This window comes from Macaca fascicularis, chromosome 3 (assembly GCF_037993035.2).
Source record: "Macaca fascicularis isolate 582-1 chromosome 3, T2T-MFA8v1.1".
Classification (NCBI taxonomy): domain Eukaryota; kingdom Metazoa; phylum Chordata; class Mammalia; order Primates; family Cercopithecidae; genus Macaca; species Macaca fascicularis.
The window spans coordinates 174,958,090-174,972,987 of NC_088377.1; the positions used below are offsets into that span (position 1 = coordinate 174,958,090).

At 37.3% G+C, this 14,898-nt stretch overlaps 1 protein-coding gene across 5 annotated transcripts in view; it reads left to right on the forward strand.

Moving 5' to 3' along the window:
* Nucleotides 1–14,898, forward strand: part of EXOC4 (exocyst complex component 4) — an 825,737-nt gene that overhangs the window by 176,684 nt on the left and 634,155 nt on the right. Inside the window, exon 1 of one of the 5 annotated variants that reach the window (XM_074036005.1) lies at nt 10,911–11,043. The exons of the other annotated variants lie outside the window; for them this stretch is intronic. Within the exon in view, the coding sequence (XP_073892106.1) occupies nt 10,981–11,043 (63 nt within the window). The 5' untranslated portion in view covers nt 10,911–10,980. Of the gene's footprint in view, nt 1–10,910; nt 11,044–14,898 lie in introns of those variants that run through there. 5 annotated transcript variants of the gene reach the window in all.

Consider the following 14,898-nt stretch of genomic DNA (forward strand, 5'->3'; position numbering starts at 1 on the left):
TGTGGTACAGCTGACTTCTACTGTATGAGTGGCAGAGAATGCTCCTTGCAGAGGACAGAGGCAGCTCAGATCTGAAGAGACAAGAAAAGTTATAGAGAAAGAGGGCTTACTGCTGGGGGCCAGTCTGCTTTTCATTTCCTGCTTGCTTTTCTGGGTCCTGGCAGCATTTTTGCCTTTAAGTTGTATAACACATAACTCTAAATCTATGTATTAGTAATAATTTCCCTCTTTTGTTCAGGCTATTTGGAGTTGTTTTCTGTTACTTACAACTAGAGAGCTGAAATGTGAGCCAATAAGTGTGTACTTAAAATTTTTAAAAAATCTCCTAACTACTCATTTATTTTCCCCCCAGTGCCTATATAATTTGCTTTTAAAAGCCAATTATATTTCTTCATTCATTGAATAGTCATTGAGCATTTTTTCAGGATACTTTAGAAATGCCAAAATGAAGAATATGATCCTTGCCCTGAAGCAGTTTTTTAATTTACTAAGAGAAATGGACATTTAAATGACAACCTATAATACTAGGCAGAATAAAGAAATAAGAGCTATGTGCAATTCATTTGAGGTAATTTTTATGTTATGCCCAGTAACCTTATTGAAGGTCATTAAAAATTTCATTTTTTGCAAAAAATGGAGCCCTTTTGTTCGCTGATTGATGATAAGGTCCTGACATGCGTTTGGACCCATCATTTTTGCTTGTGTCTCTGAACATTGGAAGTAGGCTGGGCAGTTTGGCCTATATACCTTTCTTCATTAAGTAGGCAGAGGACAATACACTGAGGTAGGCAAAACTGAAAACAAAACAGAAGTTCAAATCGGAGATTTTAGAAAAACTTGCTTAGTGAAGTTGTTGATTTCTTGGTTAAGTCGTCCTTTAGCTCTGGGTGATTTTCATGTTTAAGGTTGGCTTTAGAGGTTTTGTTTTCCTTATAGCTTGCATCATGTATAAAAAGGGTACTTATATATCTTATATTATACAATAAAGAGGGTACTGATATTGCTTGCATTGCTTGATAAAAAGGGTGCCTAACATAAGAGTTGTGTGTTTCCTGTAGTTCGCATTACATAATAAAATCGGTGCTTAAATTAGATGGGAGCCAGTGAAATTATAGTCAAACTGCATGAAGCTGATTTTAGAACCACATTTTCTTAACATGGAGGTTATGTAGGTTACATGTTTTACTGGCTCATGCAGCTCTTCAAAATGACCCAGTTCAGAATGACATTCAACTTAGAGCTGATTGAAATGGGCATTGGTGGAAAATCCCTTGGGGATTTATGGAGCAATTAAAAAAAAAAAAAACTAGGAATCTCATTCTTTTTAATAATAGAAAAAAAATATGTAGTTAGAATTTTAGAGAAGTATGCGAAGGTTTTATCTTACTGCAGAAATTGTGGGAAATGCTTACTTTTTAAAAGGAGAAAGGGAAAGAATCTCATGTTGAAAATTATCGTGGTGGCTCAAGCCTGTAATCCCAGCACTTTGGGAGGCCGAGATGGGCGGATCACGAGGTCAGGAGATCGAGACCATCCTGGCTAACACGGTGAAACCCCGTCTCTACTAAGAAATACAAAAAATAGCCGGGCGAGGTGGCAGCGCCTGTAGTCCCAGCTACTCGGGAGACTGAGGCCGGAGAATGGCGTGAACCCGGGAGGCGGAGCTTGCAGTGAGCTGAGATCCGGCCACTGCACTCCAGCCTGGGCTACAGAGCGAGACTCCGTCTCAAAAAAAAAAAAAAAAAAAAAAAAAAGAAAATTATCACTAGGTAAAGTAATAGAATTAACGGAGCAATCCAAAATGAGCTAAATAAGTTTCTTTGTGAGAATTCTTTTAGAGATTAATTCTAGAATTCTTCTAGAGAGTTCATAATATATGGCAAAACTAATATTACTGCTTAGATATTCTGTGTCATCTTTTGTCCTCACTTTAGGTAAGCCATATGTAAGTCATAACACTCTCTATCTTACTTTACATCACTTTGCTCATTTGGTGATTGTGTAGATGTGAATATGTGCACGTGTGTAGACTTTTGTCAGTTTCCTTCCTGCTAAATTTTAAGAATCATGTGATTAGCTTATTATTATGTACCCCGTACCTAGTGCTGTTCTTGTACATAATAGGTGTTTAGTAACTACTGAATGAATAAATGAATATTTCTCATAAGCTTGTACCCCACAAGCATTACTCATAAAAAGATATGCCTGGAATATTTAGAGGTAACATTATGTTTAGAGTCATAATGTTGTATATTCGATGTGAAGTTTAGCACTATGAATAGAAACAATCCCTAAAAATGTGATCAGCTTAACTCTTGTTTCTTATATTCTCTCAGAGAGAAGCTAAACTTAAGAAAAGAGAGAGGGAGATCAATAGATGGGACATTTAAAATCTTTAGCCTGTAACTTGACAAATGACTACCAAAATTCTCTGGAGGCAAAGCCTCTAGAAAGTAGGTTGGCTAGCACACAGAAAACATTAAGGGAGTTCCCAAAGCTTCAGACTATATTAGTGATGGCAATCAGTTCAGTGAGGAAATAACAGTATTTTCCTAGGGCCAGAGCTCAGGATGGGGAGACACTGCCATAGTACCCTGGCGGGGGGAAGGCATGGGCTCCATGGACTCCAGTTACAGTTGGCAGGGAGAAGAACTTTAAAGACAATGAGCTGAACAGCCATGGAAGCTTCAGGGGATAGGGAGATGTTGGTAGGGAGTTGCTTTTTCAAGGGAGGACAGAATTTAGAAGTCGGTAGTCTGGGGAATGTAAACCAAAAATAAAATTCTGAGGCCCCCCAGTCATTTGAATGGACTTCCTCCTCAGCCAAGATACTCTTTTGTTTTTTGTTTGTTTGAGACGGAGTCTCGATCTGTCAACTAGGCTGGAGTGCAGTGGCGCAATCTTGGCTTACTGCAACCTCTGCCTACTGGGTTCAAGCGATTCTCCTGTCTCAGCCTCCTGAGTAGCTGGGATTACAGGTGCACGCTGCCACACCCGGCTAATTTTTTGTGTTTTAGTAGAGACGGGGTATCACCATGTTGCCCAGGCTGGTCTCGAACTCCTAAGCTCAGGCAATCCACGTGCCTCAGCGTCCCAAAGTGCTGGGATTACAGGTGTGAGCCATCACGTCTGGCTCAATACACTCTTAACATTTAATCTGAAAGACTGGCTTAGGTCATGACGGGAACATGGGGAGTTGGACATGCCCCATTATACCTCTCTAGGATTAACATCAACACAGACTTTAAGTCTGAGGAGAAACATTTTACAGCCTATTCTGTGAAGCCTACTACCTGAAGGCTTCCTCTGCAAATAAGAGCTTTGATCTCCACAGTCCTTTCTCTTAACCCAGCCATTCCTTTCTCTTGATCCCAGGTCTTTAGATAAACTCAACCGATTGTCAACCAGAAAAATTTTAAAATCTACCTATAATCTGGAACACTCTGCTTTGAGGTGTCCTACCTTTCTGGACCAGACCATTATATTTCCTAAATGTATTTGATTGATGTCTCATGCCTCCCTGAAATGTATAAAACCAAACTGCACCTCAACCACATTGGGCACATGTTCTCAGGATCTCCTGAGGGTTGTGCCACGGGCCGTGGTCACTAATATTTGACTCAGAATATATCTCTTCAAATATTTTACAGAGTTTGACTCTTTTTGTCTACAGGAAGGAGATATGAGCACCCCTTTCCCATAGATGTTTTCTGTTTCTGGTGATCATGTTTTTCGTGTTAGGGAATTCAGCCTTGGCTATTATTCTGTGTTCATTTTAAGGTTAGTAACTTCATGCCCCAGTTGGGGGTTACGTGTCTGTAATTGCCACAGAAGCAACCCTGTGTGTTCATGCCTGCAGCTGGCTATGAATCTGTCAAGGAAAGAGCAAGTAAATATTTTCTTACAAATATAAAAGGAAGAGTTAAACACTTATTGTTTGGAAACCAAGCTGATAAGCATATTATATTGTCTGCGGCCCCAGAAATAAGCAAATTAATTACATGCAAATAAGTTGCTCATGAAGTGTGGGATAATAATAGTATCTGCTTGGATGTTTATGGCAAATTTATTTACATGGCTCAATTTTCTGCTAATTTTCCTGTGGAAAATAATAAATATTGGTTCCTTTTGCCTTTCTTTTAGAAACACTTCCTTGAAATTATGAAAACTGTTACCGTGTCTTGCTATCTTTGCTTTGCCAAGGGCAATTTTAAAGACAGTATTTGTAAATACATGGTGAAGAAAGAACTATTAATGAATGTAGGTTCTTTCTGCTGTAAACAGATGGTTGTCATCACCAACATCATTAAATAATACAGAGGTTCTTATTATTGAATATCAACATTCAATAGTTCAGTTGACTTCCTGTTGATCTTTTTCATGAACATCTTTTGATGTCAGCTTCTTGCTGAGCTTCAGACATTTCCTCTCTTAAGGTAAAACAGGGAATTGAGCAGTTTATATTGACAGCGTGATCCATGGTCTCTGTCTTTTTCATTAATGAGTAATTGGATTCACATTGAAAAGATGGCTCTAAACTCTGCCTGGTGCTCCATATACTCTAAAGGAACCTTAGCATCCAATGTGACTCTCTTGATGTTCCCATATATTTTTTTTTTGAGGTATATCAAAGGTGATTTGATGAGTTGTTTTATTTTTTTCAAGATAATCATTTTTTTTGCAGTTCATTAAGTTGGATTGTATGTCAGTCACCTCATAAGCTAGGGGATGAGTATGGGAATGAGTCTTTAGTTGGGATGAAGAGTGTTTTTTTTTGTATCCAACTTTATAGGCTGTGCTTCTCCACTCCCAGCCTTTGTGAGCCACAGTTGTACTGGGTTACTATTTTATTTGTTTGCTGTCTATATGCTAAGGCTCAAGCATTGACATTACCTCTATGCATTTTCATCAGCACCTCTGACATTTTGACATGACAAGCTTGAAACTATTATCTTTATGGAATGCCCGACACCATCATCTGTTGTTCACAAAACAGGAAGTAGAATGGAAATGGATTTTTGTTTTAATTTTTGGTAGAGCAGGAATTTTAACATCTAGTCAGAAAGGAAAACAGCAATTTGTATCTTGGATTAGCTTTTATCAGCTACTCTGTAACCTCATTTCTGCCATCTACAAGTGCGTTGCGGTGCAGGGAGATGTGGGGTTGGCACAGGAAGGTTCAATCACCAAACTCTGTACTCTATAAATTAACATCTTGCTTTTGCATGGGCTCTCTTTGCCAGTTTTCTCCATCAGTTGCCATGGCAGAGATGAGAGTTTGGGAGGCTGGTGGCCAAATATTTTCTTATTGTATTTCCAGTGGGTAAGGGGTGGTACCACACACACCTTGGGTATTCCATTTTTCTTCCTTTCAGTTTGAGATTCCCGTGTAGAAAAATTCTACTGTGCTTTGATAATCTGATTAACAGAAGGAGAAAAATAAATTGGTAGGTTTTGAGGAGAGAATCAATTTCCTTATTACAAAAAAGATGAGAGACATAACTACTTGTGTTTGCAAATTATTTGCTTCAGTCTGTGATACTTCCAAGAGTTTGAGAAATAGGGTATTTAACTTCTCAACTTATGACTGATAGGATCATGGTAAAAGTGCTGCAGCCTAATGGAAGCTTAAAAATGCAGCTCTCAGAATTGCTGGATCACACTTGACAGTGATTTGTATGTCTACAGCTTATTAAACCTCAGCATAGAGAATGTCCTGATTTAAAATTATTCAATTTTATTCACTTGGTCTGATGTGAGGAGCAGCCATCCTTCCTGTTGTCTTGCATAGTCCAATGTAAATTTCTCAGCTACAGTTAAATTTCTGGTCAAGGCCAACCACACTGAGTGTTAAGGAGTTCTTTCTCCCTTGGATTTCTCAATCAGAGAATTGCTAACATTTCACCTTTGACTTTGTTCACTATTGACATCTAAATGCCATTTGTTATTCTAGTAGCCATAAGCATTTGCCACCAAGTAGAGCACATGCCTTAGAGTGATCAGGAATAAACAATGTCAAAACAAATGGTCATCACTCTGTGCTAATATTCTATTCTATTCTGTTCTGTTCTGCTCTACTCTGTTCTTATTTTATTGTAATCCTTAGAGCATGTCCAGCTTTGGCTAGTTATGCACAAACTCGATGCTTAGAAATGTGCTCTTGTAGAATTTATAAATCAGGAAACGGATTCAATAGTTGAGGCTTGAAGACTTGTTTAGTATAATATTCGGGTTCCTTCAGTTATATTCTACATCATTGTGTTTTCTGGTATGCCACTTGCTTTCTTTTATGCCACAAACATCTATTGGTACTTATTGTAGATATTAAATTTTGAGCCACGGTATACCAGGACTTATTAAAGTTAATTTTGGTAAAATTGCTTTCAGTAAGTATCATCATTTTTCTTAATTTTTTTTTTTGCATTTTCTTTTTCCCTTTTTACCTGATCAAAAGTTACCTTATGAGTGTTATACAGATGTGTAGATTAGAAATTCTTATAATGAGTCAAACATTGACTAGAGGAGGATTGTGGAAATATTGATGTCTTGGAAAGGCTGAAGTTGCAGGGAAAGTATTAAGCAAGAGAGGCATGGTTTGAGAAAAGGGATTGAGGTGATTAACAGCATGGGTTGGAAGAAAATGATGAAGGAGAAGTGAGGATATTGATTTAGTAAAATGAAAGGGCACTGAAACAACGAAGTCTTAGAATATTAGAGAAAGAATTGATGGAAACATGACTTTTCATATTTTGTTTGAATCAATCTTAATGATGTTTATTTTGGATCTAAAATAATGAACCAAGTGTAAGACTGCTTTGAAATCACAATCTGAACATTATTTTAAACATTTCACTAGCAAATCATCTGCTTTGTGTTTTACTATGCTGTTTTCTAACTTTGCTAAGATAATTGATTCGGTTACGTATTAGGACCTAAATTTTTTCCATAATTTTTAATTTTTTAAAATTAAAAATATTGCGATATAATTCACATACAAGTCACCATTTTAAAGAATGTAACTCAATAGGTTTTAGTATATTCACAAGGTTGTGCAACTATCACCACTGTCTAATTCCAGATCATGTTTGTCACTCCAGAAAGAAAACTGTCCATTAGCAATCACTCACCATTACCAGTCACTCCCATTCCCGCTTCTCTTCAGCCTTTGGCAGTCACCAATCTACTTTCTATCTCTGTAGATTTGTCTGTTGTGGACATTTCATGTAAATGGAATCATACAGTATATGGCCTTTCTGACTAGCTTTCATTTAGCATAATGTTTTCAAGGTTTATCCATGTTATAGGATGGCAGTACCTAATTTCTTTTTATTGCTTAATAATAAGACAGGAGAATTCCCTTGACCCCCTCATGGGACTTGTGATGGGGGTGTGGCCCGCTTACTGGGCCACTGCTGTGCTCAAACCTCTTGAGGAATGGGGAACACGCAGGTGAGCAGGTCAGGGCTGGGACAAGCGCTTTTGGGCTCCAGCCCCATGGCAGTGTCTAGGGGTGTGTTAAAATTAATGCTCTTTTAGCAGTTGTCATCTGTGTACAGCTAAGTGTTAACCAGCTCAGTGGAGAGTCAGGGTGACAGCCTTTTACACCCTGCCTTCTTGGTACCTGACTTCTTGTCTAGCATCCAGGAACAATCAGGTCACATGGACTTGAAGGATGTAGAGATTTTATTGAGTGGAAGTGGCTGTCAGCAGGATGGGGAGATGGAAAGGAGGTGGAGTGGGAAGAGGATCTTCCCTCATCTCCAGCCATCCCTGGCTGAACTCCTGTTGACCTTCAGATGCTTCTTCTCTTTTCTCCTTCTCTCCTGCACTGCTCTGTTCCTCTGCCAGTGTAGTTTGGGGTTTTTATGGGTAAAGGATGGGGGGCTGGCGGGCCAGGGTGATTTTGGAAAAAGCAACATTTGAGCGGGAAAACAAGGATAACTCTTCCCATTTAGGGCAGTGGTTTCCAGGCTTGTGGGTGGGGCCTTTGCTGGGGAACTGCCTTCTTCTATCTAATATTTCCCTGCCTCCTGTCCATATCAATAATATTCCATTATATGGACATTTTGTTTATCCATTCATCAGTTGGTGGACATCTGGGTTGATTCCACATTTTTGCTGTTATTAATAATGCTGCTATAAAAATTTGCATGCAAGTCTTTTTGTGAATATTTGTTTACAATTTTGCTATACCTAGGAATGGAATTGTTGGGTCATATCGTAACTTTGTGTTTATCTTTCTGAGGAACTGCCAAACTGTTTTCCAAATCAGCTGTATCATTTTATATTCCACCACACATATTGGGCATATTATTTGAAATGTAACTGATATACTAACACAAAATAGGTTTACCCTTTCTGTCTTGCCTTTTGGACATCATATATACTGGAATTAGTTATTGTCTGATACTTTGAAAGGCCCTAAAATTGTAGAACTTGAGAGGTTCTAATGAATCCATCTTTCTGCTGGAATGGAAAATCCCTGAGGTCAGGTGCCTTGTCCGTTTTGTTCACTTCTGTATCTACTCCACCTATGTCAGCACTGTAAATACTAGGTGCTCAGCCAATTTTACTGAATAAATGAATCTAATCAAACTCCTCTGTTTCATAATGAGAAAAATGATGCCCAGAGATGTCAGGTAACTTTCTAAAGGTCACTAAAAAATTTAGTGGTAGAACAAGGACTAGAATTCTGGTCCTGATTTCCTTGCCAAATTCTTGCCATCATAGTCATCTTGAATTCACTGTTCTTCCTGAACTTCGTGGTCCATTGCTGACCTGATACAGAATTTTCTGACAGTTTTATAGCTGTGCTTTGGGGGTTTATTGACATTTAATGAGTGTTTTTGTTCTTGTGAAGTCATTTTCATGTTTACTGCTGAGGCTAGCATTCATAACAAGAAAAAAACATTTAAATGACTGCATTTTACCCAGGGAAGATAAATTACCGTTGCCTATCAATAAATAGATAACTTTCATTGCTGCCAAGATTATTAGATTGTGGAAGGCAATAAATTTGTACCCTCCCTTGTGAGTCACTTGCCTTAAAAATTTCACAACTAATTATCTGAAAGTGAGACAGGTTACTACAGGTTTGCTATCTACTGGTATTCTTTTCTTTCCTAATCACCCTTGCGGATGGAGGAATCCATTTTATCAGCCTTTCCTCCTTATTCTGCTCTTCCAGAGTAATATATGTGTAAATTAAATGTAGCATAGCTTAAGTAAGCATAGATTACCCTGTATCTGAGGCAGTGTTCTTAGAACCACATTTGCATGTTAAGTGGAGTTGTGTGCCATGAGGGATAGGTTTATAGACTGGACCCCTAATGAAGTTGAGAATCGTTGTGCAAAAGCTGTAGACTACAGGTCGACATCTAGAGCCTTTGAATGCAGAGAGCATATATTTCATTTCCTTTTGACAAAGACTTTATTTTATAAGGCTTTATGCGAAACAGTGTGTTCAATTACCTTACTTAAAACTCATTCCAGGAAGCAGACTGTTAGAATATTACTTGAAAGTACTGAGATTTCCCTGTTGTAACTTTTGATCAACTGATTGATACCTGGTATTTAAAGTAACACGTTTAAAAGATTCCTGAATTTTGTTGTATCTGTGAGAGATATTCTAGGAGGATCATAAGTCTATTATGATCATAATTGTGTTTCTGGTCTACTCTATCCCTTTAGTGTTGGGAGTTGAGAATGGGAGAATATAAAAGAATCCTTTTGGTTCAGGTAAAAAAGGCATTTTTAGAGAATTAGCATGGGACAGTCAGGAAAAAACAAAACAGGCTTTTATTTAGAAGATTCGTGTTCAAATTCTGGCTCTACATCTAATTAGTTATATAACCTTATTAACTTTACCAAGGCTCACTTTACTCATTTGTAAAATGTGGACAATAATAATAATTCCTACATTACAACATAGCTTTGTACTTTGTGAGCTAATGTATGGGACACACAGTAGGCATTTAATAGCTGATAGTGAAATCTGAACCTGGGGTTCATTGGACCTTCTTAAGAAAATTTTGGTAAATAGATATATAAATATGTGTCATATTTATATAATATACATATTCTTCTCCCCCCTTTATATCTGCATTCCATGTCTTGTTTCCAGTAGGATTTAACTGGCATGTGGTTGACAAGTTAACTTTTAAATGTATGTAATAGCCAGAGCCTTTTAAAGTTATCTTAAAATTTTCACTGTAAAGCTTTGTTAATAGCTGCTCTAAATCTGTTTGTCAAGTGCTTTCCACTCTCTTGCAGTTTCTGCTAATGCCACTACTATTGCTTACTACATTATCCAAGTTGGAAACCTTGGTGTGATCTTTCCTGCTTTCTCTTTTCTTTGTAATTCTGCTGTCTAGCAGGCTATTTCTATGCAAAACTAATACTTCATAAAATATGATTGATGCCGATGTAAGGTAGACAGCTTAGCAAGTACATGGACTTGAAACACTAGAGTATACTAAGCAGTACTCTATAGCTGTAATGTATTACCCTTTGTCAACAGATTTCTGAGGCATCAATGAAACTCCTAATCATGTCCATTTATACAATATAATACCAATTTTACAGTTTTTTCTGCTTAATTCTCATTCTTCTAATGGTACTATAAACGGCAGACTTATGTAAAACTAGGACTTATTTACTTAGATGATGAGATCTTGTTATACATAAGCAGCAGGATACCAGATGTGGTAAACAAATAACCTCTAGCAGCCTGAATGGAAGGATGCGGTAGGTTAGATTATTGTTCTGCAAATATTCATTCCCTAACCCACCCCACCCCCAGCAGCCCCCCACCCAACCAGTGAGAGCGGTCTGTTTCCTCGTCCAATTGCTATTGGGCTTGGTCGTGTGACTTGCTATAACCAATGGAATGTTAGCAAATATGCCACTAGCAAAGGCTTCAAATATGCTTGTGCAGTTGGACTTGGTCTTTGTACCTCTATTGTTTGCCGTGAGAAGAGCATGCTTCTAGTAGCTGCTAATTCAAGGAGGATGAAAAGCACTGGCTCTGGACCTGATCTGCAGGTTGGTACCAAGCCCAGTGTAGTCCAGCCTACAGCCAAGTCCCCGATAACGAGCATATATATGAGCAAGGAAGATATACTTGTTATATACTGCTGAGTTTTGAGGTGGTTTGTTACTCAGTATTGTGGCGGTAGCCAACAAATACAAAAGGATATTCATTTCTTTTAAAGACTTTCTTTGGGCACTGTTGTGAAAGCTATAGCTTTCCATGTAGCATCAAGAACTTTACTGTTCAATGGCACCTATTTTAATGCCAATTTTGTCTCTGGTTACTGGCAAAACTGTTCAGGATTGAAAGCTCAGTTTAAAGAAATGCTTACAATTCAGATGGGAAGAAGAGTGCTGGTTGACCCTGTCTATCTCCACAAACGTGTCTGTACTTGGAAGTTGTTTCTAGGAAAGTATAATGGCCAGTGGCTCTTTTTTTTGTTGTTGGATCAGCTAGTTGTATGTCCTTAGTGGTACAAAGGGCAGTGAATACACAAAGATAGTGTCTTTAATTATGGAAAGAGCCTATTAAAATTCCATTTTGTCTTAAGAAGTAAACATATAAAGGAATCTGGAGGAGGCCAAACGCCTCTTTAAAATAATGATTGTCTTGGGCTAATTCCTTTACTGTGCCTTCAGCATCATTAGATGCCAATCCTACTGTGTAGGTTCATTTGCAAACAAAACTGATTAGAGACTGGAGGCTGTGTGCATGAGACTTCCCTAAAGCAGAGGTTTCCGAAACCTGCACATTGTTTAAACTGGTTACCCTCAGTACTACTTTTATTTATTTTCTCTCTACATGGGGGGAAAAAAGAAGGTTGTTTATTTCAAAGGGTATTAGAACCCATTCTTCAAAAGAGAATACCGAAAAAAGAGAAAAAAGGATATTGTGTAAAAGCTCAGAAGGTTTTCAGAATTTCCCTTTTTTGCCCATTATAAACATGATCTTTCCCTTTGCTCTGAGCTCCCCCCTCTGGCATTCATGGTATATTTCTCTTTCTAATACTACAAACTTCAAAGCTCCCCCTCCAAGTCATTTTGCAAACCCTCTAGACTGTAAAGTAATGATAGGGGCTGCTTTTATTTCCCAGAGTTTGTGGTGGGGGTGGATTGAGAAATGTAGAGGAATTGCTGGCAACATTTATTAACTTTTAATTTGGTGCAGAAAAAATCGGAAACCAAGTACCATACACCATTGATGTTGCTTCAAAGATACTTTGAGCTTGTTTAACCATTTTTTAAAGCTTGTGTGCCAGGACTGAAATGAGGTGCCTTTTACACAGACTTCAGGATTGTGATGTCATAATAGATAAATCCATGTATCTGTTTGTTTTTGTAATTAAAGCTTTATTCTTCCTCTTTTTTTTTGTTTTCAATGGCTATCTTTGTTCTGATAGAGACTGATTGCTTTATTGTAAGTAAACTCCTAACTATTGTGTGATAGTTTCTTTAAAAAGAAGACTGGTGATGCCTAATTTATTAGCATCATTTGAAATCTGATTTTCAATATGGCTTAATTTTCCAGAAAATAAAGTTTCTCCCATTTAAGCATTAAAGGTTGTATTTTAACATCTTTAATGGAAATTTTATAAAATACGTTTCTCAGATTTGGTCCTTTTGTCACAATATACTGAGCACATTCAGACCTTTTCTGGTAACTGAAGGGCTGTCATTTTGAACCTGGTTAATGGATGCTTTGGTTGCACTTTTGCACACTACCCTTTATTGAATGTATTGTGATATGTCAGAGGTCATCTTGTCACTTGTGAAGGCACGGACAATGTTCCACCGTGCTGAACCAGTCCCGGACTTCCATTTAAAAAAAAAAAAAAATCTTCCTTGTTGACTCTTCATGCCCTCTGTCTTTCCCTTGCTTTTTGGGGGTAGGTTATCATGTCTAGCTATTGATTGTGTCTGTTTCAGACAAGCTCCTCTTGCTAAGTTGCTCAACTATTGTAGTATGAGCTACAAAGGCAGAGAACCAAGGTGGTTAGAATTGTGTGTAGAATAAGCGACCAGAGAGCACTCTGTGGCAATATGCGCGTGAATTCTCAGCTATGGATTGTATAACATAAGGAAATTTTGCCCCTGGAAATGTCCTTTTTTTCTTAATTTTCTCTTCTTTAGTTTCTGCTATTCTTATTAGTCCAGATTGCCAGGTAAATTAGGTATTATTCTGCTAACAATGGCAATGAAATGATACCTAAAACACTTTTATTGTAGAATTCTTTATCCTAGTCCCATCCATCTGTATTTGTGTTCCTTAAATTTTAGCTATTCCATGAAGATCCATTTCTGGGAAAAATGCTCCATTATCTAGTGATCTGTTAATTTCTAGAAGTATCTAGGTTGGGGGTAAAGTTATTGCTGTTTATTTTGCCACCTGGATTGTGCTGAATGGATAAGTGAATGAATAAATATGCTTCTTTTGGTACTAAAGGAAGTGGGTTTTTTCTTTTTTGTGTGTGTGATTAAATATTTGGTTACTTTTTTTTCCTCTTAATTTGTTCTTGTCCTTTATTCCTTAGAGCCACATAAGGAAGGACAGGGTGAAAGAATTTGAATTATCTCAGGTTTTTTTTTGTTTTTTTTTTTTAAATAGATAGAATTTGCTCTTGCTATTCATTTCAAAAAACTGGTGCTCTTGCATCAGCCTGCTTGTTTTTGAAAGATGTTTTTCTTGGCATCCATACAAACTAATGATATGAACTGTATCAAACCCAGAGTGGTGTGGGCCTTCCTTGTGCTGCCTTCTGACTGTTTCAGCTGCTGTGTCTGTACTTACCCTTCTATGTGCCCTGAGCTCTGCCCTCTGACTGAGAAGATCTAGAATTTGACTGTCCTCTTTAGGCCAGAGCTATCATTACTCATGTAAATGATACTCTTTTTTGAGATAGCTTTCTCCTTTCCTCTTCATTTGGCATCAAAACTAATAAATGATGAAACTAACTTCCTTTCCAGTAATGAGAACCTTTCTCTTTTTCTCTTTTTTGTCTCTCTTTTCCTCAGTGAAGGCAGTGTGGTGTTAAAAAAAAAAAACAAAAAAAACCAAAACCCTAGTATTATTCATATCTTATGGGATACTCTACTGGCATAATACTTCTAATACTTCTTTACTAAAGCCTAGAACCATAGAGTTCAGTTTTGGAGACCTGACAAAAGAAATAAGATAGACCTATGAAATAATCAGCCTCTTTAAGTATCATCATATACCCTTCCTATATACGAGCCAGTGGCTTTCAATTGGATTTAATCAGTATATGGTTATTAATGTGCACTATTATGGAATGCACTGTGCTCTATGCAAAAAAAAAAAAAAAATCCAAAAATGAAATCTTCACCCCCACGCCCACCCCCTTTATTTTAGCTTGTAGGAAATGCATTTCTTCTATTTTCCTTGTGTTGAAAACTACTTTAGAGTAACTTATTATCTTTTCCCATGAGCTTTGTGTCAATTTCCTGGAGGCATATACTTTTATATAAATTTGCCTGTTGGCCCTGTCTATAAATTGAGGATGAATTGATTAAAAAATAATACATCTGAGTGACTATGGATGGGTTTGTGTTGGAGTGTGTGAGGATGCGAGGATCTTCCGTGATTCTTTGAGATATATAGTGCTCATAGTAAAGGCTAATTTAAAAATTTCTCTTTATTTTTGATTTCTTTTTAAATTTTGCATGTTATCCAAATTTGTTAGAGGGTTTCATTTTAAAGTACTGAAAATATTTGCCCAAATTAATATTTGTGTTCTACTTTTTTTTTTTTTGCTTTTATAGTTTCTCAAATTTACCTATATTTGTGTTACTAGAGTTTTTAGATATTTATTCTGATTATGGCTTATGATGTAATTATCCACCAGATGT